Genomic DNA, 23,892 nt, shown 5'->3' on the forward strand with positions numbered 1-23,892 from the left:
GCTATTGTTTCAAATACACCATATCTTCTCAGTAGTAGTAAATATATACTACTACTACTACTACTACTATATAACATACAACACTATAAGTGACAGATATACGCACGCAGCAAAACAAACAATTAAAAGTCAGTTACTACTTTATGTCATTACACTGTATGCTTAACTATTATCACAAGCTATAGTCACCACCTACTCATCTAGGTGGGCCTCACTTTCACTACTACTACTACTACTACTACAGGCCCACCTAGATGAGTAGGTGGTGACTATAGCTTGTGATAATAGTTAAGCATACAGTGTAATGACGTAAAGTAGTAACTGACTTTTAATTGTTTGTTTTGCTGCGTGCGTATATCTGTCACTTATAGTGTTGTATGTTATTACTACTACTACTACTACTACTACTACTGAGAACTGGTGTATTTGAACAATCAAACGGCATCTGCTAACACACTACTACTACTACTACTTGAATAAACTACTACTACTACTACTACTAATAATAATAAAATCTCTACTACTTTTTTCAAAATACTACTACTGTATGTAAAAGCTTCCTCTATAGCAACAAGTTTCTAGGTTGTAACAACTTTGAGATAAACAGTCTTCTATAATCTACTTTCTGCTGCTTCCAGCAGAATGTTGAAGTCCCTTGAGGTTCTGTGAAGCTTGGACCTGCATCCTCGCAAACACATCACGCAGGCCCGAAGGAGTGCAAATGACAGTCGACATCTCAGCCAGTTGATAGTTGTGCTGTACTCGGTGTGGTGCTTTTCCGATAAAAGTGAGGCTAGTCTTTTCAAAAAAATAGACGTCAGTTTACTGCATCCTCCAGTGCATGCTAAAATGATTGGCGTGAACGATGAAAGCTCCACGTTATTAATTCGTTCCTCGTATCGCCTTTTCTTCTCTTGTTCCTGCCGTTTATATAATGACGGGATCTGCACTGATTTGTAGGATGAGGCATTAGGGTTGAAGACCCTGACGTCAAAGAAAGTTCGTTGGAAGTGCCCACCCCAAAATCCACTGACAGCAATATCAAGTCTGGCATTTTCGTCAGAGGTAGTACAGCGTTTTTGAAACACCTCGCCGTTGAGAGGTTGCAGAACGGGCTCTTTGTGTACATCGTGGCAAACCTCTGTCAACAAGTTGGTAAATAAATCGCGGACCTCGTTATGGCGGATGCTGGGGTATCCTCCTGTTGGACATGACAGAGAGTGATCTACTGAGAATTTAGATCCACATGGACATATGTCTACTACTACTACTACTACTACTACTACTACTAAGGCACAACGAGATCCGGAACATCACAGCTGATCTTCTAAGGGAGGTTTCTACAGATGTGACAATCGAACCTGTACTTCGTCCCTTGGATGGAGAACAGTTTGCGCATCGCACTGCCATCACAGATGATAACGCTAGGGTCGACATTTCTGCTAGAGGAGTGTGGAGGCATGGAGAACGGGCATTTTTTGATGTGAGGGTTTTCTACCCAAACGCTGCTTCCAACCGCAAACACTCTTCACTCAAATCCGCCTATGTGAGTCACGAGAATGAGAAGAAACGCGCTTACGGTGAGAGAATTCGGGAAGTTGAGCATGGGTCTTTCACTCCATTAGTGTTTACGTCATACGGAAGCACAGGCCCAGAGGCAACAACCTTCTATAAGCGAGTGGCAAGTCTGCATGCAGCCAAGTCAGGAGAGCAGTACAGTAGAATTATGCAATTAATTCGCTGTAGATTGAGTTTTGCCCTACTTCGCTCGAGTATACTGTGTATCCGTGGAACAAGATCCTCTACGTATAGACCTATCAAAGTGGACCTGCTGGGACTCATTGAAAGTGAGGCCCACCTAGATGAGTAGGTGGTGACTATAGCTTGTGATAATAGTTAAGCATACAGTGTAATGACGTAAAGTAGTAACTGACTTTTAATTGTTTGTTTTGCTGCGTGCGTATATCTGTCACTTATAGTGTTGTATGTTATTACTACTACTACTACTACTACTGAGAGAACTGGTGTATTTGAACAATCAAACGGCATCTGCTAACACACTACTACTACTACTACTTGAATAAACTACTACTACTACTACTACTAATAGTAATAAAATCTCTACTACTTTTTTTCAAAATACTACTACTGTATGTAAAAGCTTCCTCTATAGCAACAAGTTTCTAGGTTGTAACAACTTTGAGATAAACAGTCTTCTATAATCTACTTTCTGCTGCTTCCAGCAGAATGTTGAAGTCCCTTGAGGTTCTGTGAAGCTTGGACCTGCATCCTCGCAAACACATCACGCAGGCCCGAAGGAGTGCAAATGACAGTCGACATCTCAGCCAGTTGATAGTTGTGCTGTACTCGGTGTGGTGCTTTTCCGATAAAAGTGAGGCTAGTCTTTTCAAAAAAATAGACGTCAGTTTACTGCATCCTCCAGTGCATGCTAAAATGATTGGCGTGAACGATGAAAGCTCCACGTTATTAATTCGTTCCTCGTATCGCCTTTTCTTCTCTTGTTCCTGCCGTTTATATAATGACGGGATCTGCACTGATTTGTAGGATGAGGCATTAGGGTTGAAGACCCTGACGTCAAAGAAAGTTCGTTGGAAGTGCCCACCCCAAAATCCACTGACAGCAATATCAAGTCTGGCATTTTCGTCAGAGGTAGTACAGCGTTTTTGAAATACCTCGCCGTTGAGAGGTTGCAGAACGGGCTCTTTGTGTACATCGTGGCAAACCTCTGTCAACAAGTTGGTAAATAAATCGCGGACCTCGTTATGGCGGATGCTGGGGTATCCTCCTGTTGGACATGACAGAGAGTGATCTACTGAGAATTTAGATCCACATGGACATATGTCTGGGAGGTTGGACGGGTGCCAACCGTATCTGAGGCACAGGGCATCCCGAAACGCAGATTTGTGCAAAGTGAATCCGTGTTACTACTACTGAGAAGATATGGTGTATTTGAAACAATAGCAGACTACGTATACACAAACGGCAACCTACAGCGAATGGCAATAAACTATTACTACTACTAAACAATTACTGTCATATACAATAGTACAACTTTTACTACTACTATGTCATGTACAGTAAAGTCACTAAGCTGAGGAGGCCAGGTGCCCCTCAGACGTAGCCAGGAGAATATTGTTTTCCGGCCTGACGTAGCGTTTGCACCTGCTGCCCCTGATGCACATTATGGAAGCTCTTAGGAGTGCGAACCCGAGTCGACATCTTAGCCAGTTGATCACGCTACCGTATGGAGTGTCCTTTTTCTCAGATATCATTGAGGCCAGCTTTTTGGTAAATGACGTTGTAAGCTTGCTACTACTACTACTACTACTACTACTACTACTACTACTGAGAGAACTGGTGTATTTGAACAATCAAACGGCATCTGCTAACACACTACTACTACTACTACTTGAATAAACTACTACTACTACTACTACTAATAATAATAAAATCTCTACTACTTTTTTCAAAATACTACTACTGTATGTAAAAGCTTCCTCTATAGCAACAAGTTTCTAGGTTGTAACAACTTTGAGATAAACAGTCTTCTATAATCTACTTTCTGCTGCTTCCAGCAGAATGTTGAAGTCCCTTGAGGTTCTGTGAAGCTTGGACCTGCATCCTCGCAAACACATCACGCAGGCCCGAAGGAGTGCAAATGACAGTCGACATCTCAGCCAGTTGATAGTTGTGCTGTACTCGGTGTGGTGCTTTTCCGATAAAAGTGAGGCTAGTCTTTTCAAAAAAATAGACGTCAGTTTACTGCATCCTCCAGTGCATGCTAAAATGATTGGCGTGAACGATGAAAGCTCCACGTTATTAATTCGTTCCTCGTATCGCCTTTTCTTCTCTTGTTCCTGCCGTTTATATAATGACGGGATCTGCACTGATTTGTAGGATGAGGCATTAGGGTTGAAGACCCTGACGTCAAAGAAAGTTCGTTGGAAGTGCCCACCCCAAAATCCACTGACAGCAATATCAAGTCTGGCATTTTCGTCAGAGGTAGTACAGCGTTTTTGAAATACCTCGCCGTTGAGAGGTTGCAGAACGGGCTCTTTGTGTACATCGTGGCAAACCTCTGTCAACAAGTTGGTAAATAAATCGCGGACCTCGTTATGGCGGATGCTGGGGTATCCTCCTGTTGGACATGACAGAGAGTGATCTACTGAGAATTTAGATCCACATGGACATATGTCTGGGAGGTTGGACGGGTGCCAACCGTATCTGAGGCACAGGGCATCCCGAAACGCAGATTTGTGCAAAGTGAATCCGTGTTACTACTACTACTACTACTACTACTACTACTACTACTACTGAGAGAACTGGTGTATTTGAACAATCAAACGGCATCTGCTAACACACTACTACTACTACTACTTGAATAAACTACTACTACTACTACTACTAATAATAATAAAATCTCTACTACTTTTTTCAAAATACTACTACTGTATGTAAAAGCTTCCTCTATAGCAACAAGTTTCTAGGTTGTAACAACTTTGAGATAAACAGTCTTCTATAATCTACTTTCTGCTGCTTCCAGCAGAATGTTGAAGTCCCTTGAGGTTCTGTGAAGCTTGGACCTGCATCCTCGCAAACACATCACTACTACTACTACTACTACTACTATATAAAATTGACGGTGTTTGTATATATATATATATAAACCAACATATTTTCAGGTAGGTTAGTTTCTTGCATATCAATTAAGGTTCTTGTTAGAAACGTCAAAACACCATTATTAGTAACTATGCCTTTTTAGGAGAAGCAGCCATCCAAACTGAACGATTTCGATCGCTAATAATATTGTATGCTTAAAGTTAACCTAATTACTAGGTTATCAATGTGCATACCTGAGTTTTCATTTAGATTCTTTGATTTGACGTTTCTCGCCTTCATAAGCATAACGTTCAGTCGAGCAGCAGTCGGAAGGTAGCACAGAGACAACAGTATCTCTCCAACGTCTTCCACCTATTAGAAACGTTCAAGTGTATGCTAACTATTTAAAACGCGAAAACGGATCTATCAGGGGCGGAACGGGGAGAGGAGGGACGGCTGTCCCTCCAATTGGAGACATCGCCCTCCAATACGTAGCTGGACGCTATCTAGGTAATGGGACATCGTTTCAGCAAACGATGATGGAAGAAACTATTTTGGAAGTCTTGTTGCTTGCAAGTAGAAATAATATTGGATGGTGTTGCAGTTGACTCGCTTGATACACGTGCATCGTCGTGATCATTTGTGTGCATGCTGCTCTGGCTACTTCAGTTACAGATTAATTAATGACAAACCAACCATATTCGGTTAAAATCAAAATGGCGGCAGTATGTTACGAAATTTTCGCTCCCTAGAATCCAAATTATGCATGAAGCTTCCGTCCCCCCTGCGTACTAAACAAATCAAGTGTAAACTTACGTCTTCTCCTGGAGCATTAAAGTGCTGCCAAAGCTCCTTGGTCTCCCTAAGGTCGATTTTGTCCAACGGAATTTCCAAATGGCCAATTTTGTCATCCACAGCGAACTTTCGGTAGTCAAACACCTCAAAGCACACTGAATACGTTCCTATTCGTGAAAACTCCAGGCCATGAAAGACGACGGTTTCATCATATCGAGGATTCAGTGTTTTCTTGTGAGCCTTCGTTTGGTGTTCCACTCTTCTGTCTGGTAGGATGGCCACCCTAACGTACGAATCGACAGAACAACCGTCTCTCTTACCTACCAGTCCCCTACATTCCACCACACTGACAATAAGATCTTTCGTTCCGAAATCGTACTCCAAGCGAAAAAAAATTTTGCCAGCCTCTAATTCATCCACTGAGTCATCGCGCCGACAGTCGTCGACGCTCCCGTGGTCGCTACTGCGCATGTACGCCGCAATGTCCAACGAGTCACGTGTTGGCGTTGACCGAATCTCATCGCGTGCAGAATTGAGAATTTGTTCGGTTGTGTACTCAATCACACTTTCCTTCATCGGTTTTAAGTATAAGCTTTGTTTCAGTGAACGTTTGTCTGCCTTGTTCGCTCTCCGTTGCTTCCACCAATAGCGGCAGCAGGAAATAAGGATTATTATTATAACTGCAGATAGGCCAACAATGGTGCCCAAAACCCACGTTGGAACTGAAGTACAAAACAACATTGTAATTTAGAGTGCGTGGCCGTAAAGTTGTAAGGCTGCATGCTACTTGCCTGGATGGCGGTTCGATTTCTGTTTGATTGTATCCATGAATCAATTGCAATGTCCTAACTAGATGCCCACCTGTAGGTGTGTGGTAAGATCCTATAAACAGCATGCACGGGTTGAACAAAATTCGCATTCAAGTAACACAGTGCTGACTTTGATCATTCTTAGCTAGCATTAATTGGCGAGCGAAGCGAGCTTCTCTCTTGTCATGTCAATTGAGCTTGAGATATATTATATTTATATATATATATATATATATATATATATATATATATATATTTACTAGAATTTTAAAAACTTTTTCTCTGAAAAAAGAACTAGATGTAGGGATTGTATAAAGAGTAATAGAAACAAGATTTAGATAATGTGAACCAAAGCCAGACATCATTAGTGAATCCTTCCAACCCACTAAAAGTAAAATGTAGGGAATGTGGTTGGAAGAATTTACTAATGATGTCTGGCTTTGGTTCATATTATCTAAATGTTGTTTCTATTACTTTTTATACAATCCCTACATCTATTTATTTTATCAGAGAAAAAGTTTTTAAAATTCTAGTTTGGTAAGTCTTTAAGAGTGCGAAAGTACAACCTACTCCATTAGTTAAACAAAGATTTTATAACCTAACAAAATACACATTTCCTAAATCATACTTGGTCTACATGTATAGTCTCATATCTGGAGCTTGTGGATCTCAGGTTTACAGTGTACATGCTTGCAAAATATGCTAAGAGCTATGCAGTGTTTGTGTATAGGTGGTTTGAATCAGACGTTACAGTTAGTTGCAATAATATCACTAGAACGTATGAAGCTGTGTTCTACTCGCTTCAGAGCTATGAGCATACGTGCATGTAGTGTGTGTGTGTGTGTGTGTGTGTGTGTGTGTGTGTGTGTGTGTGTGTGTGTGTGTGTGTGTGTGTGCGCGCGCGTGCGTGTGTGTGGTGTGAGAGAGAGAGGAGAGAGAGAGAGAGAGTGTGAGAGAGAGAGAGAGTGAGAGAGTGAGTGAGTGAGTGAGTGAGTTGGGGAAACACAGCGGAGACGACACTAGAAGAACTATCAAAGAAGTCCCCTCAATCTACAGGCTTAAATCCCAGCGAATTCAAGCTACATTGGAGAAGGAGAATAGCGATCAATCTTCAAAGGGCCAACTCATCAATCATCCAAAACAAGGTGTCTGCCATCGTTGGAAAGTGTATCGGAAATCCTGATGCTGCTTTTACGATGTCAGCAAGATACTTTGGTGGTGACTTTACGTAGTTAGCTGTGAGTTTGTGTAGGTGTGTTGTAGTGTTTAGTTTGTATTAGTGATAGTGATGTTCAAGTTATTTGTCTATTTAGTTAGATATACAAGTTTTCTTGCGAGTGACTGTCAGATAAAGTGTGTTTACCAGTGAAATTGAATAAAGAGAGTGAGTGAGTGAGTGAGTGAGTGCCATAGAAGATAGTATATGGAAGACGGAGAAAATGCGAAGGACACCTTGAGAGAAGCTTTGGCACTGGCACCGGCTGTCCTGAACATGCCATCTACTCAATTCTACTCTCAATGGGCTATTCAACTGTCTACTTGCCTTCAAAAGAGAAATGCAGCCATTATCGAGAACAAACTACTTAGCATAGTGAATAAATTGAGGGATAAATACAGTATTGTAGCAAAAAGCTAACTACTTGACACAACGAGAAAACACAACTGGCCAAAGCCAGTAAGAAATGACACAATCGGTCACGAGGTTCGCAACACACTAGCTAATTAGTGAGGTGTACAAATTATACAGCTTCCGTCCGCTACACCACTCCCCCGGAACCGAGATGTAACGCAGTGGGACCTTGACTTGACGACCTGAATGGGTGCTCTGCGGTTGAACGCCGTTAGAGGTTTTGTTCCGAGGTACATAATCAGGCGAAGATGGTGGATGCTTAGGCGGTCGTCCACGACGTCTGGGCTCAGCTACTTTGACGGGATGTTCCAGGTCCATGTGAGCTGGCTTGAGTCGGTCTACTGTGATTATTTCGCTCTTGCCTCCAATGTCTACTTGGAAGGTTTTGGGACCAGGATGTATGACTTCGAAAGGGCCTTCATAGGGCAGTTGGAGAGGAGTGCGATGAGCGTCACGACAAATGAAAACAAACTTGGCCTGCAGCAGATTGTGAGGAACAGACGTAGGTGCGGTGCCGTGCTGAGATGTCGGAACTGGGATGAGTGAGCGTACTTGGTCGCGCAGTTGACGGAGATGTAAACTGGTGTCAGAGAGTGTGTCAGCAAAGCCAGGGATATATTCTCCAGGCACTGTAAGAGTGGAGCCATACACCATTTCCGCTGAGGAACATCCCAAGTCTTCTTTAGGCGCTGTTCTAATTCCCAGAAGTACCCAAGGTAGCTCCCGCACCCAGTTGGGGCCAGTGAGGCGTGCTCGCAAGGCAGACTTCAAGTGGCGATGAACCCTTTCTACCAGGCCGTTCGACTGAGGGTGGTAGGCTGTTGTATGGTGAAGTTGTGTACCTAGCAACCGAGAAATAGATGTCCAAAGTTGTGAAGTGAACTGTGGCCCTCTGTCAGATGATATGTCAAGTGGTACGCCAAAACGAGCAATCCAGTGGAAGACTAGAGCTTGAGCGCAATTGGCGGAGTTGGTATTATTCAGAGGAATAGCTTCAGGCCAACGAGAGAAACGATCGATACAAGTAAGTAGGTGAGTAAAACCATTGGAAGGTGGAAGTGGTCCTACGAGGTCCACATGGATGTGGTCGAACCGACGATGTGGGACACTGAACTTCTCCAGAGGGGCCCTGATGTGTGCTTGGACCTTGGAAGACTGGCAAGCAATGCACTGCTTGGCCCAGGTTCCTATCTGCTTTGCAAGCCATTCCATACAAATTTGTTGGCTACAAGTTTTCTTGTAGTGCGCACAGAAGGGTGTGATAGACCATGGATCAGGTCAAAAACTTGGCGTCTCCAACTGGCAGGTACGATCGGTCTAGGCCGGCCGGTTGACATATCACACAGCAGTGTAACACCCTGGGTTCCAAAAGGAATATCCTCTACTTGTAGACTCGACGACGTTGCTGTGCGATAGGCCTGTACTTCAGTATCTTGTTGTTGGGCTGTTGCTATGGCACCGTACTCAATTCCCAGTTGTACGTCCGCGATGGTGGCTCTCGACAACGTGTCTGCTACAGGATTGTCTTTCCCTTGTACATGTCGGATGTCAGTCGTGAATTCAGAAATGTATGAAAGTTGACGTTGCTGGCGGTTTGACCAAGGGTCTGACGCTTTTGACATACAGAAAGTGAGGGGTTTGTGATCGGTGAAGGCAATAAATTGTCGACCCTCTAGGAAGTAGCGAAAATGCCGTATTCCTAAGTATAGAGCGAGCAGTTCACGATCAAAAGCGCTGTACTTCTTTTCAGGTGGTCTTAGTTTCTTACTGAAGAAAGCTAGGGGTATCCAGACACCATCCATAAACTGTTGAAGAACAGCCCCTACTGCCCGGTCTGAAGCGTCAGTGGTGAGTGAAATCTGTGCATCCTGATGCGGGTGTGAAAGTAGAGTTGCGTCTGCCAAAGCTTTCTTAGTGTCGTGGAAAGCTTTTACCATGGTCTCATCCCAGGTCAGCGTCTTCGGTTTTCCTGATAATGCCTCAAACAGTGGTAACATTGTATGAGCTGCGGCTGGAATGAACCTGCGGTAGAAATTGACCATACCCACAAATTCTTGCAGGCCCTTGACTGTGGTTGGTTGGCCGAGTTGGGTGATGGCGTCTACTTTTTCAGGAAGTGGCATGATACCAGCACGAGTAATGCGATGACCTAAGAAGTCCAGACTGTTACGGCCAAATTGACATTTGGAAACGTTGATCACCAGGCCGTGTTCTTGGAGTCTCTGGAACAGCAAGCAAAGGTGTTGCTTGTGAGTCTCAATGTCCTTACTGGCCACCAAGATGTCATCGATGTAGACAAAAGCAAACTCTAAGCCGTAACAGACAGTGTCCATCAGGCGTTGGAAAGCTTGAGCAGCGTTCTTCAGACCAAACGGCATTGTGAGAAATTCGAAAAGTCCAAATGGAGTGATGATAGCAGTTTTGGGAATGTCTTCAGTAGCCACAGGAATCTGGTGATAGCCTCGAACAAGGTCGACTTTAGAAAATACATTCATACCCTCGAGGTGAGAAGAGAAATCTTGCACGTGAGGCACTGGATATCTGTCTGAAACAGTAGCTTCATTGAGGCGCCTGTAGTCTCCACAGGGCGCCAACCTCCTGAAGATTTTGGCACCATGTGCAATGGTGATGCCCAAGGACTGGACGATCTGCGTATGATGCCCATGGATTCCATACTGCAGAATTCCGCCTTAGCAGCTGCTAGTTTATCTGGAGGCAGGCGATGGGCACAAACATGAACTGGTGGACCTTTGGTAGTGATGAAATGCTCCACACCGTGCTTGGTAGGTTGTTGGACAAAGTTAGGTGTCGTGATGGCTGGAAAGTCCGCCAGCAATATGTCATACTTGTCGGTAGAAGTTGAAATTGCATCAAGGTGAGGCGCAGGAGTTTTGGTCGAGGTCTGCATAAGTGGAGCAGAGTGGAAAGTTGCTGCATCCACAAGACGTTTTCCATTCATATCAACTAGTAGAGAGTTGGAGTGCAAGAAATCAGCTCCTAGCAGAGGACGAGTCACATCGGCGACTATAAAAGACCACTGATATCTGTTTGAAGCAAAATGAAAAGAGAGTTTGCGAGTTCCATACGTCCTGATTGAGCTACCGTTGGCTGCCAGTAGCGGTGGTCCTGGTTGCCTCGTACGCGTGTCCAATCCAGTAGCAGGAAGAACACTGACTTCTGCTCCAGTGTCGATGAGAAACTGCCTCTTGGAAACTGAGTCACGTAGGAAGAGGAGACCACGATTATGGCCGGTCGCCTCGGCCACTAGCGACCGGCCTTGCTGTTTCCCGACCAGTTGCATGGTTGCTTGCATTGTTGAGCTGCCTCGCCGAAGATGCGATGGTAACAACACAAACGGTTAGAATCCGGGGTGTCGAAACTGGAAGTCCCGGACGTTGTCTGCTTTTGTCTCGTGGCAAGTGGTCTACGCTGTACGGCGCTCGCTGTAAATGGCTCCATATCGCGGCTTGACCAGAGAGCGTCGGCCCGTCTTGCTAGTGCGCGGTGGTCTTCAATCTTTCCATCCACCAGCTGGATGCGAATGTCCTCGGGCAGATGCTCTAGAAAAAGTTGCTCAAAGAGTAGACACGGAGTGTGGTCGCCGAAGAGCGCTAGCATCTCGTCCATCAGCGCAGAGGGTTTTGAGTCGCCTAGTAGGCGAAAGTGGAGCAAACGAGAAGCCCTCTCGTGTTTGCTTAAGCCGAATGTGTCAATTAGTCGGTCCTTCAGTGCTTTGCATTTGTCCTCATTTGGAGGGCGGCGAATGAGATCTAGAACCCTCGTTGCTGTCTCCTGGTCTAGGGCCGCAAGGACGTAGAAATACTTCGTCTCGTCGGCTGTCACCCTGCGGAGTTCAAATTGAGCTTCGGCTTGTACAAACCAAACCTCCGATTGGGAAGTCCAGAAAGTTGGCAGCTTGAGCGACACTGCATGTTCTTCGTGTGCCATGAAACAACGTTCCTGGCTTCAGGGTCACCAATGTAGCAAAAAGCTAACTACTACTTGACACAACGAGAAAACACAACTGGCCAAAGCCGGTAAAAAATGACACAATCGGTCACAAGGTTCGCAACACACTAGCTAATTAGTGAGGTGTACAAATTATGCTGCTTCCGTCCGCTACAGTATTATTTCTTTTCCCTTCGATCAAGTGTTTGACAGATAGACCTCAGTAATAGCTGGGCCTATTGCCCTGATAGTTATTTTCACAAATCTAGACATGTGTTGAGCCATGTATAAATAAAGTGTGTGTGTGTGTGTGTGTGTGTGTGTGTGTGTGTGTGTGTGTGTGTGTGTGTGTGTGTGTGTGTGTGTGTGTGTGTGTGTGTGTGTGTGTGTGTGTGTACTGCAAAATATTTCGATCTCGTGCAAAAGGTCGAGATTGAAGAAGGAATTTATGCAGATGATTAGCTGTTAGATGCCCTGGTTGTCTACAACAATTTAGATGCATTCTTGCATAATTTTAAAATTTGTGTCCAGTGGGGTATGAGTATTAGCGTTTAAACAACTTAAATTCTTGGTGTGGGCAACAAAGCAAGCTCGCATTTCCATTGATGATCATGCATCACGTTACAGAATGTTGATAAGTTTGTTATCCAGACCACTAGATTAATTGAAAACGCAAGATTCGGTTAGATAGACATGTCTCTACTATGAGAATCGAGATGCCAGTTTCAGCAGTGTCAGCTTTTTCTTCGTCATCATTGTTGGCCAGGTGTCATTGAACGCTACACGCACACGCCGACATTGAGCACGTGCCGTGACCGAGCGTGTGTACATGCGCTTGCCGAGCGTCTTGAACAAAAGCTCAGTTATCCGAATTGGACATCCAGTTATCCGATTCGGGCAATCAATTATCCGAATTGGGTCTTCAATTATCCGACTCAGGCATTCAATTATCAGATGTTCTGTGTTAGAAGTACCAAATATATAGAAGTAATTATTTCAGTCTGATACCTAAAGTCAAAAACCGCGCACATTTCTTTCATCACGTCTTTCTATGATGTTCACTCACGTTTCAGCTGAACAATAAATTATTGATTCAAGAAAGGTGGGAAGGCGAAGTAGTGAAATTCGAGCTCTTGATTAGCTAAAAACTCGCTACGACGCAGATGAGGACTGTTGCATGGTATCACGCAGGACGCGAGGTTTACAAAGTATGCGGATTACACCACGATTGACGGAGCAAGACGATGTTGTAGACTTCCTACATATGTAGATTTAGTTCGCTCACAACAGCTTATTTGGACCTCCGCGAAAACGTGGGACACCAAGATTAGTGCAAAGAAAATTATCGTACAACACACGCTAATAATTCACGTTAAAGTCAAGATTAATTACAAATTATTGCGTCTAGACAGCTGATGATGACGATATTTGAGCAGCTGCCCAACCGCAGACTATATATATGTAAGTTATTCAGTTTCCATGATATTGCACAACAGCCGTAAGAATCGAATAATTGAACGCCGAGTTCAGATAATTGAACGCAAAATACTAGAGAAGAGTAACTGACAGTCTGTTTCTCAAGCTCCGGCGTTTGTTTGACAGAAACTATTGCTACGTAACGCAACCATTGCTACGCGAATAGGTAAAGGCAGAACACCATCGCTCGCCAAACACAATGCTAACCGAGCATTTACTAGTTATGAGTATCTTTATCTATCTAGGCGACCTGTGTGTGTGTGTGTGTGTGTGTGTGTGTGTGTGTGTGTGTGTGTGTGTGTGTGTGTGTGTGTGTGTGTGTGTGTGTGTGTGTGTGTGTGTGTGTGTGTGTGTGTGTGTGTGTGTGTGTGTGTGTGTGTGTGTGTGTGTACCCGCGTATCTCTCTAGCGGCGAGTCGCAGCGCCACCGAATTTTGCTCGCGCACGCCGAAACGACGGACGTCGAAAGTGAAGTCTTCCGCACTTCTCCTGGGACGACGCGATTTCCTGCCGATGGAACCCGTCTCCTCTCGCGCGCGAATATCTCTGGAACGGCCTCTCGGATCTCCACCGAACTTAAACTACCCGTTCCCGACGTCGGACGGTACGCACGGAGCATATCGTTTATTGCGGGCGACGTTGGAAAGGAAAGATATTTTGCGTATATCCGGGTCTTGAAAAAACGCTCACAGTCGGTTGCCTGTCTACGCCCGTCGAAGAGCTGCCACATTCGATACACCTGCTCCCCGCAGCGCCAGCAACGTCTTCGAAGTGACGACGTTCAACGGAACTGTCGAAATGGCGAGAGTCAGACGAGTCGTGACTTGGTATATATACGGGGAACAGATTATCCGGGTGAATACGTAACTGCACGTGACTTCCAAGTTCCCGCTGCTTGGATATTTCTGAACGGGATTCGCGTCAAATAAATGCCAACTTCAATACACCTGTTTCTCGCAACAGCAGCAACGTCTTCGAAGTAACGCGGCGTCCAACGGGACCGTGGAAATAGTTTCAACGAGATAGGTACTACCAATCATTAGCCCAATCAACGGAATTCTTGGAAACGGGACACTCCATTACATTTTCTTTGTCTTCAACGGAATACTAGCTATACTGTGTCCGGCTGATAATTTTTTCAGAGATACACTTCATAATAAATTAGAACGGGATACTCATGCAACAACTTACGGTATAGATTTGCATACATTGGAATACTCGATTCTTGCTAATTTCTCAGAACGGGACATAATTGAACGGGATATAACTCTGAATGAGAATTCTGTCTGACTGCTAATTTTTCAGAACGGAGTAAAAATGTATGTAAATTCACGGAACAACAGAAATTTGCATACAACGTTAAATTAATAAATTTATCAGAATTCTGTCAGGGGAGCTGCTAATTCTGTAAATAAGATATACTTCATGAATGCATACAACGATAAATTAGTAACTAACAACTACTAATAATTGAGATTTACTAGTCATTAGTAATATTAAAAGCTAATCTGCCCGTAGCGGAGAAGGGGGTGGTGAGCTGGTATGATATGAAAGAGGACCAATCCACAACACTGCGTCACATTGCCACTAAAAATGAAATCACGGCTTCTTTCCATCAAAACTTCAAACCCTAGAGTCACAAAAAGCATACTAGCTCAGGTCGAATTTCACAGAAACCGTCATGGTGGAGGTGTTTTAATTTTCATTAGAGACAAATTAAAGTTCAAGCTTAGACATGATCTTAAGCTTTCAGACCTAGAAGCAATCTGGGTTGAGGTCTATACCAGGCATAGTTCACGCCCTATCATAATTGGTTGTGTACACATTCTGCCAGGTAAACTGTTTCTCTAGATCAGCTGTCCGAATGGATTGAGTATATTGCAAATGAGAAGAAGCAAGTCGTTGTTGTTGGTGATCTAAATTGTGACCTCAGTCATCCCTCCTTGCCTTCTACGAAGAAACTGATGGATATCTGTGAAAACTACCAACTTGTTTCAATCATTGATGGTCCTACACGAGTGTGTGGTTCTTCCATTTCTGCACTGGACGTTTTGCTAAGTAATAATCCTGACTCAATCTCTAGATCACGTACAGTCCTTGCCTATTTCACTGACCACCATATGATATACGGCATACTTCAACAAAATCCTGCCTTACATCAACAGCCACCGATATTGTGTAGAAGTATGAAGAAGTTTGACTGTAAGAGGTTTAATGTTGACCTTAGTAATCAACCGTGGAAGCTGATGGATTCCTTCTGTGATGTTAATTCCATGTGGGAATACTGGAAATCCTTGGTTTGACAGTATTAAAAAGACACGCTCCTCTGAGACGAATTCGCATACGTCATAACAGTTTACCATGGATAACGCCTGTGATTCGTCAAGGAATGAGTTACACAAACTGCAATCAAGGGTAATGATCCTAACACCTGGCAAATCTATAGGACAAAGCGTAACGTAGTAAACAAATTAGTCCGTAACTCAAAGACCAAATACATCTGTGACCTATTAGGGCAACCTGCTCCTATGACAGGTCAATGTTGGAAAGCAATGAATATCGTACTGAAGAGGAAACAGCACTCTTGCCCTCCATTACCTGTATCCGTAGAGCTACAAGATCATTTTGCTTCTGTGGTGGCTCTAGATGTCTACTCCCAAAATGCAGCTTCTTCAGACTGATTATATAGCCCACAATCTTTCTTAAATTCATACAAATCATCTGACGGTGATCTAATTTTAAAACCATTTCCTGAAGAAGTCGTGTGGAAAGAACTTTGTAACCTTAATGTCCACAAAGCGTGTGGTCCGAATAGTATTCCCTCGAAATACGTCAGGTTTGCAGCTGATGTAATAGCGTCACCTACTACCAAAATTTTCAACAAGTCACTGGAAACTGCTACATATCCAGACGATTGGAAAAGAGGCAATGTGTCACCGATTCACAAACGTGGATCTCCTCTTGATGCCAACAACTATCGTCCTATTACTCTCCTACCCATCATCTCCAAAGTCATGGAGCGTCTGGTGCGACGTTAATTGCAGTCGTATATTCTCGACAACAATCTTCTACGTTGCTTCCAGAGTGCATTTTGACCAAATCACTTAACTGAGGATGTATTAGTCAAATCTGTTGACGACTGGTTACCAGCCATGGATAACAAATGCCTAAATGTGTGTACATACCTTGATGAGGCATTCGATTGTGTCCCCAGATTTTGTTGACTAAACTATGTCGCCTAGGCGTTGAGAGATCTTCCTTAAACTGGTTTTCCAGTTACCTTCAAGGTAGATATCAAAGAGTTTCGACAAAGGTCCATAAATCCACCTGGTTTCCATGTATGCGAGGTGTCCCACAAGGCTCTCTGTTAAGACCCTTGCTCTTTTCACTTTACATGAATGACCTACCAGATGTTATCACAAATGGTTCTATCAATATATTTGCTGATGACACTTGTCTCTACACGTCTGGATATTGCATATCAGAGACTATCTCTACTGTAGCGTCAACAAGAATTTGGACCGAGTTCATGCATGGTTCAAGGATAACAAAATGGAGCTAAACCTCTAAAACAAAATCTATGATCATTGGATGTTCTCGACTCAGACACAGGTATATTAAAGGATTGATCATCTTTTCGGATTATGATTAATGATCAGCCTGTGGAAATTGTCTCAAAGTCTAGATACCTGGGAGTAATCAGACGAAAATTTGAACTGGAACGATCACATTGACTATATTGCTTCCAGAGTCAGTCAAAGACTTGCTATTTTGAGATGTTGTAGAGAATTCCTTCCTCAGTCTTCAAGAGTTCTCTTCTATAAGTCATGTATTCGTCCTGTAATGGAGTTTTCATCTGTGGCTTGGAGCAGCTGTAGTCAGGCTGTTCTTAAAAGGCTTGAATCACTCGAGGGATATGCAGCAAGACTGATTACAAATACTAAGCCTAGAACTAGAACACAGCCACTACTAGATGAATTGTATCTACCTTGATTAAAAGATCGACTAGACTACTTTTAGGCTGTCTTGACATATAGATGTATACCCAATTTGGCACCGGGATACATGCGTAACATCTTTACTTTCCGGTCGTCTCTTTGCTCTCGTGTGACTAGAAACAGTAAAAGCCTGTTACTGCCAACACCGAGAACCAACTTTATGAAGAGAACTTTTCACTATAGCGGAAGTCAACTTTGGAACAACTTGCCAGCAATTAATATACACTACTTTACTGTCCTTCAAAAAGAACCCTAAAATTGTTTTGCTCGTAAACTAGCTTAGTTTTAGTTTACGTTTGTCCATGTAGTATTTAGCATGTGTTATCTGGGCACTATGGTAGATCAATCTTTTAATTGAATAGTCTCCCTAATAAAACTAAAAACTAACACTGGCGTTCAGTTTCTTGCAAGAAATTTGTTGGTGATTTGGTAAAAAGTGCACAAATCTTTTCATTATTAATCTATTGAAAACGTCCTTGTCACTTTACATGGCGGTTTGAGTAAACATATGGTAGCCCGATTTCCTTAGTAAGCTATGCTGGTGGACAAGAATTCAGAAAGAAAATATTTCGTTGCATGATTATTTGCAAAATTGTCTAAACTACTTTACATTGGTTTCTTTCTCTAAGAAGTACACAGAACAAAGCTTTGTCTATTCGCTTGCCTGAGCTGTAATTATTAGTATTATAAACGTGTATAAGCACATTCAAGATCTTCAAGACATTGGAACACTGCGCGCGCGCCCGCGCGCACACACACACACACACACACACACACACACACACACTCCACACACACACTCCACACACACACACACACACACACACACACACACACACACACACACACACACACACACACACACACACTCACACACACACACACACACACACACACACACACACACTCCACACACACACACACACACACACACACACACACACACACACACACACACACACACACACACACACACACACACACACACACAGCAACGTCCAACAGCAACAATCTCAAAGATGATTTGGTTCGCCCAGTGTGCACCGTATCTCCAGCAAAATCAGTATACTTGAAGTAGAAAAGACTGCCATTAACTGTTATTTTCTGTTTGTTTATAATTAGCGCTGTTGACACATAGTGTCCTGGCCATCAAATCCGTGAATGACATAGCTCAATCATAGCAGTAGCAAAGAGATTGTGGTTTGCCAGCTATTTGTTGGGTACCTAACGATAACTACAGAAGACGTCTTCATTTCAGACCACTAAAGGGACAAATTCACTTAGAGTGAGAAACCTTGTTCAAAACTAGCTGATCTGTGTCAAAACAGGCGGCCACCTGCAAGTTATGAATCCACTCATACACTGTATATGCAAATTTTCCCCATGCAGTATACTAGACTCACACTGCTTGGTAATTTAGTTAGTGCACGTCTCTGCAGCAGCCACTACTTCCTACCCCCCAGCTATACTAATTACCTAGAATGTCATCCATCACTTGCATCCAGAGGACATCCACATGGCATACTCTCTCAAGTGTTTACATTTCCGACTCTAGACTTCTTACCATCACTCTTACTTTGTGTATGCATGCATGCTTTTCGACGTGTACAGTCGTAGCTCCTACGTACTGCTTCCGAAAGGTAAAGTAGGCACAGGAAGAGACATGTGTCAGACAGTTAGAGCTAAACAAAGCATGCATATTCAAACTGACAGAAGCTACAGAAGAAGACTCGAGCGCTACCTAGACAAATACGTATATATATAAAGCGCGTGTGCAAGCAAGCTCTGCAACTGCTCTAGTTAGCACCCCACCACATTATCTGCAAACTTCATGATCTATATGATGTTACCTTACCTCAAGAGGAAAAAAGGTAGACTCTAGCAAAACTAGTAGTTCATTGCCGCCCTTTCCACTTAGCAAATGACTAGAATAGACACAACCAAGAGTCTAGAAGAGGTCAATTGGTTAAAAAAGAACCCGTATAGGTGAAACTAATTAAGCATCCCACCCAGCTTCCTTGCTGTATAAACATTTTCTTTGTCTTGAACGGTTGAGGTAGACAAAACGTTTTAGTACAGCTACCTCTACAGACGTCGGGTGTGGCGACAAATATCATCCTGCAAATATTGTCCCCACTACCAATGTCATACGCACCTAGAATACGCTGTCAACTTTTGAGTACCACTAGCTACGACAAATTTCTCTTCTGTCTTTGTAATGTTTTAAATGTGAATAGATTAGCTATTGAAATAAATGAATGAAAGCAAATGGCGCCAGAGTAGTGTTTGTGTAGCAACCACGCAGCGCACTAATTACTTAGCGTACGTTATTTGACGTCACTGTAGCGTACTATATTCCAAGTGTATTTGTGAATTTGCTAGACTAGCGTAGTACTGTGTAGTATCGCGTATTGTGTAATATCACGCATGTACTGTGTAGTACGGTGTATCGTCTACTTAGAGTTGAGTTCAAGTTCACTACTTGGTGAGCACTTGGGTCAGTCTTGATCAGTAAATCGTTCGAGTGTGTCTTAGATACTAGTGCCTGCTTGGATTGTATTACACGAAAGAGTGCAATATAGCACAAAAGCGTCTAGACTGTAGTACAACGTATTTCACAGTACGTTGCGTCTAGGCGGTGCTACATTTGTATCAAGAGCCATGCAATGTTCACATTACACTGATTCTAATTAAATACGGTAGCCAACTCTAATTAGGATAGCACCTACACATATGATAGCCATTGTATGAGATCTTCGTCGTCCTTGTTAGACAACTGAATCACGCGAGTGAAAGCGCGACAGCCGATTGGTATAGATAGAAACCGGACAATTTCCCGTTTACGTTACGTTGACGCTCGAATAATTAGGGGTCGGATCTAGTCCAAAGTTTTGACGTTGGTCAGAACGTAGCGTCTCGGTGAAAGGTGTTAACATGCATGTTTCCAGTAGGACTCTGACGTTTCGTTGACGGTATTTAAGTAGCGTGGGCTGACGCTCGGCTTGCGTAAGTTACAGCTCTACTAGTAGTCCACCACGTATATAGGGCGAAAATGGCTTAACGTCGAGACTACCACCTCACCACAACGCAAGTGGTTTATAGTCTACCCGGTTCTAGACCACCTTTCAAAATTGGTCCAGCTTCTTTTAACTCGTGGTTGTGACTGCATGAGTCGAGGGTGCGCACCCCCTTCGGCGCCCGAGACGCATGAAGACACACAGAGAGGAAATTGCGCCCTAATAGACAAATGTGATCTCTAGTATATACAATGGCGATACCTCTGAATTCATGCCGTTGCTCAAGCGGTGCGCGCGTTATTTATCACGGTTCGACTCTTGCCGGATTTCCGATGCATACGCAGGAAGTTCTAGAAGCTAGTCTATTGGTTGGGTGTTCGAATGCATCCCAATGGGAAAGATTTCATTGCAGACTGTAGTATATGCATGCATTGGGCTATTGCAGTTACTTTCCAGGCAGGGGGTATGGATGACATCACATCTTGACCCCTCTCCTTCTTGGAAATTACTGCCTAGGCACAGAATCCCCCTCACCCTCACAATTTACCGCTTAAGCGCAGACCTCCCCTCCGTCTCAGAACGTACAGCTTAGGTGCATGCAGACTCTTCCTCCCCTTAGAAAGTTTTTACTTCGAGTGCCCCTAAATAGAAATGCCGTGTGCGCTTGCAATCCGGTACCCAAGGCTGCAAATATAAATAACTGTGATCATGAAGGTTGCCCCTAGATTGCAAGGCTTGTTGCTCTAAACTGCTAGCTGTGGTTTATACATTATGGTCTCTCCTGATCAATAAATGTAATCATTGAGCGGTGATCTACGTATAACTGTATGTGGAATATTATTATCCGTGACCAGGTGCAGGATAGAGAGACAAGTGGAACTAAACTTTGGTTTGCATCTTCAGGGTAGATGCTGCTTGAATAAGGATTACATACGTACTTTGCTTCAATGATTTTCTTTATCAGATAATATCCCGCTGCTAAGGTTGCGGTTTTAATTGCTCTTCCCTGTTTACCACGAAGCTTGAAACCCGGATAAACGGAAATCCAAGCTCTGGCGGTTTCGAACGGTATAAATAAAGTTCTCTTTTCTGTGACCTAGGGTAAGCGAGTTATAGCAGATTTACGATGTGAAAAGTGAACGCGAACAGAAATAGCTAGTAGGCGTGGATAATGCGCTGACATCAATCTGTATGTATGATCTGCTGGACGTTTCGTGCAGCCAGGCACCGAAAGAGGAAATGAACAAATTCGTTACTCCAAATAAAGCACACAGAAATTATGGCTAGATCAGTCTCTGACTGGATGGCGTCTGCAAAGTGGAAGCCCAGAAGGCGTGGACTTTCAGATTTAACACAGATTAATCTAAGGCAACCACTAATGATCTTTAGGTTGCTACTGTAATTAGCTAAAGGTGACATCTATGGCATAGCCTATTCTAGGATATAAACTTGACACCACTGATGTTTTTACAATTAGCAATAAAGACTTAAAAGAGATCTCCAGATGCCTGACCACTTGTCATACCTATAAACCTAGACGTGCTCTTCTGTTTGAAGCAGCATGAATGCTAATCTTGCAAGTAAGGGTATATCTCATCCAGGATCCATTGATTTCCACACTGGGTGGCTAACAGCTAGCTGCGGTTGCAACGTGGACTTCACTACACATACTGTACTGCATGGTGTCACTCTCCCTCATGTTTTTGTCTGCATATTAATTTAAAATAGTAAGGCTTGGTTTATAGTAGAATCACACCACTGAAAATAATTAACTAGATAATCCCTAGCCCTGACTCTAACCTTAACTCTAATTTTAACTCTAACCCTACACCTCCACACTAATAATACTATGGTGTGATTGTGCCTTGACCCAATGTTTGGTCCCTTTATAAAAGTTAACGCTCTTTCCAAACTTCTTCATTTTATACCGTATTTGCTTGACAAACGGAAGAGTTTCTTTGTGAGGGAGTATTCCACAGTATCTGGTGGGAATACTTGCGTGGTGATTGTGGAGTGACAACTGTGGACGATCTTGAAACTTTGTGGACGTGCAAAGATGAATGGTGTGACTTGGGAAACCATTTCTTCCCTTCCTCTTCCCTCGTGTGTGTGTGTGTGTGTGTGTGTGTGTGTGTGTGTGTGTGTGTGTGTGTGTGTGTGTGTGTGTGTGTGTGTGATGTGTGTGGTACGATAGCTCAGTTGGTTAGAGAGTCATCTTACGGAGTGTTTACATCCGTGACCTCAAAGGATTGCAACTTCAAGTCACAGTGATGGCGAGCTATGGCAAAATTTCCTTAATCAAGAAACTAACACACAGTTGCTTGTCTTGACTCAGGAGTATAAATGAGTTCCTGGTCATTGACTGGGGTCCTACGTGGCCATGGGCTGTGACGTAACATCAGCCACTGGGGTCCTAGTGAGACTTTGGGCGCTAACACCATAGTTGGCTTCACAAGTTGGTGCTCCTGCGAGTGCCTGCCCTGGACCAAAGTTCCCTGAGTAGCATACAGGGCCCCGCTGAACAGCTGGGAGGGCGTGACCTCTGAGAGGCAGCTCCTAACATTTAAGGATTTATAATTTAGGTGTGTAATATATTCTGCACTAGGATCGTCAAAAACACATTTTTCCAAAGCTGAACTATAATTACTATTATTATTATTGCTATGTCACACACAATACCTGGTGTAAAAAATACGAGGAGAAAAAAGAAAAAAGAAAATAGCTAGTATATATATACAGGAGTATCTGCAAAAGACAGAACACAAATAATTTGTCTCAGGCTGCACCGAAAAAGTTCTTCCATTCAAGTAACATAACGCAAAAAATCACGGTCGATCGGCCGGAATCTTTTCATTTTTTTTGCAATTTTTTTATTTACAAATGCATGTATTAAATTCTGTCAGAGTAAACGTTCTTGTTCCTCTTGTATTGGTGTTTGCAAAGACAATTCTCCAGACAAAAAATCATCGCACAGAGCACACAGGAGAAAGGAAAAACATGCAAATTGATATTAGACTATGCAGTCATTAATTAAGACCTGCATATGTAAACATATTATATGTTAATTAAACAGCAGGTATAGTATAGCAGCAACAATTTCGCTCTGTAGTCACTTGTAGTCATTAAAACCATCCAGGTTGATGGAAGTGCTGGTATATCTGAATTTCGAGATGCAGCATTTGCTAAAGTGTCATGGCGGCCATTGAGCGATTCCGCCACATTTAATCCCAGGAGGTGAATCCAACTGAATCCAATACTGAATTCAATTCCAGCAGTGTGGTGATAGATGAAACCCAACATTTGAAATCTCATTTCCCAACTTCATCATCATCATCATCACCCCCGTCATCCGAAAAAGAAAAGACTAGTAAGAGAGCTAGAAAGGGGGTTATAAGAGCTTTCAAGATGATACCATATTGCTGGCAACAACTAAAATAACGTACATGATGTCCAAAATGGATGAGAAGTATACTAATTTCTTGGCTAAGCAAAGGGAATATGATGAAGAAGTATGAGAGAGGCAATTGCAGCATGAGCTGCAGATTCAGGAGAAACAAGACAAGTTGTTTCTTGAAGTCGTAAAAATCTTGAAATCTACTG

The 23,892-nt window shown here is 43.1% G+C and overlaps 7 protein-coding genes across 7 annotated transcripts in view; 2 read left to right on the forward strand and 5 right to left on the reverse strand.

Annotated features, from left to right (window-relative positions):
- Positions 1-32, forward strand: part of LOC134195581 (uncharacterized) — a 2,212-nt gene extending 2,180 nt beyond the window's left edge. The window contains exon 1 of the mRNA XM_062664628.1: positions 1-32. This exon is cut by the window's left edge and continues 2,180 nt beyond it. The gene's annotated coding sequence lies outside the window, so the exon portion shown is untranslated.
- A 1,262-nt stretch (positions 33-1,294) lies between these two features.
- Positions 1,295-1,995, forward strand: LOC134195667 (uncharacterized; the record flags this gene model as incomplete). Its single annotated transcript, XM_062664731.1, has 1 exon — positions 1,295-1,995. A coding segment is annotated over one exon (576 nt), but the record flags the coding sequence as incomplete, so codon positions are not given.
- A 17-nt stretch (positions 1,996-2,012) lies between these two features.
- Positions 2,013-2,942, reverse strand: LOC134195454 (uncharacterized; the record flags this gene model as incomplete). The annotated part of the gene is made up of 1 exon (XM_062664476.1): positions 2,013-2,942. A coding segment is annotated over one exon (726 nt), but the record flags the coding sequence as incomplete, so codon positions are not given.
- A 398-nt stretch (positions 2,943-3,340) lies between these two features.
- On the reverse strand, positions 3,341-4,295 carry LOC134195455 (uncharacterized; the record flags this gene model as incomplete). The annotated part of the gene is made up of 1 exon (XM_062664477.1): positions 3,341-4,295. A coding segment is annotated over one exon (726 nt), but the record flags the coding sequence as incomplete, so codon positions are not given.
- Positions 4,296-4,308: 13 nt separating this feature from the next.
- Positions 4,309-6,354, reverse strand: LOC134195668 (synaptotagmin-5-like). Its single transcript, XM_062664732.1, has 3 exons — positions 6,207-6,354; positions 5,437-6,137; positions 4,309-4,992 (listed from the first exon to the last, which is right to left on the reverse strand). Exons 1-3 carry the CDS (start codon positions 6,241-6,243, stop codon positions 4,819-4,821), a joined length of 912 nt encoding a protein of 303 aa, XP_062520716.1. The 5' UTR covers positions 6,244-6,354; the 3' UTR covers positions 4,309-4,818.
- A 1,266-nt stretch (positions 6,355-7,620) lies between these two features.
- On the reverse strand, positions 7,621-8,651 carry LOC134195701 (uncharacterized). Its single transcript, XM_062664775.1, has one exon. The coding sequence runs from the start codon at positions 8,506-8,508 to the stop codon at positions 7,939-7,941; it is 570 nt and encodes a 189-aa protein (XP_062520759.1). The 5' UTR covers positions 8,509-8,651; the 3' UTR covers positions 7,621-7,938.
- Positions 8,652-10,345: 1,694 nt separating this feature from the next.
- LOC134195457 (uncharacterized) lies at positions 10,346-11,155 on the reverse strand. The gene has a single exon (XM_062664478.1). It carries the CDS (start codon positions 11,153-11,155, stop codon positions 10,346-10,348), a length of 810 nt encoding a protein of 269 aa, XP_062520462.1.
- Between the last annotated feature and the right edge of the window lie 12,737 nt (positions 11,156-23,892).

This window comes from Corticium candelabrum, chromosome 20, assembly GCF_963422355.1.
Source record: "Corticium candelabrum chromosome 20, ooCorCand1.1, whole genome shotgun sequence".
Lineage (NCBI taxonomy): Eukaryota > Metazoa > Porifera > Homoscleromorpha > Homosclerophorida > Plakinidae > Corticium > Corticium candelabrum.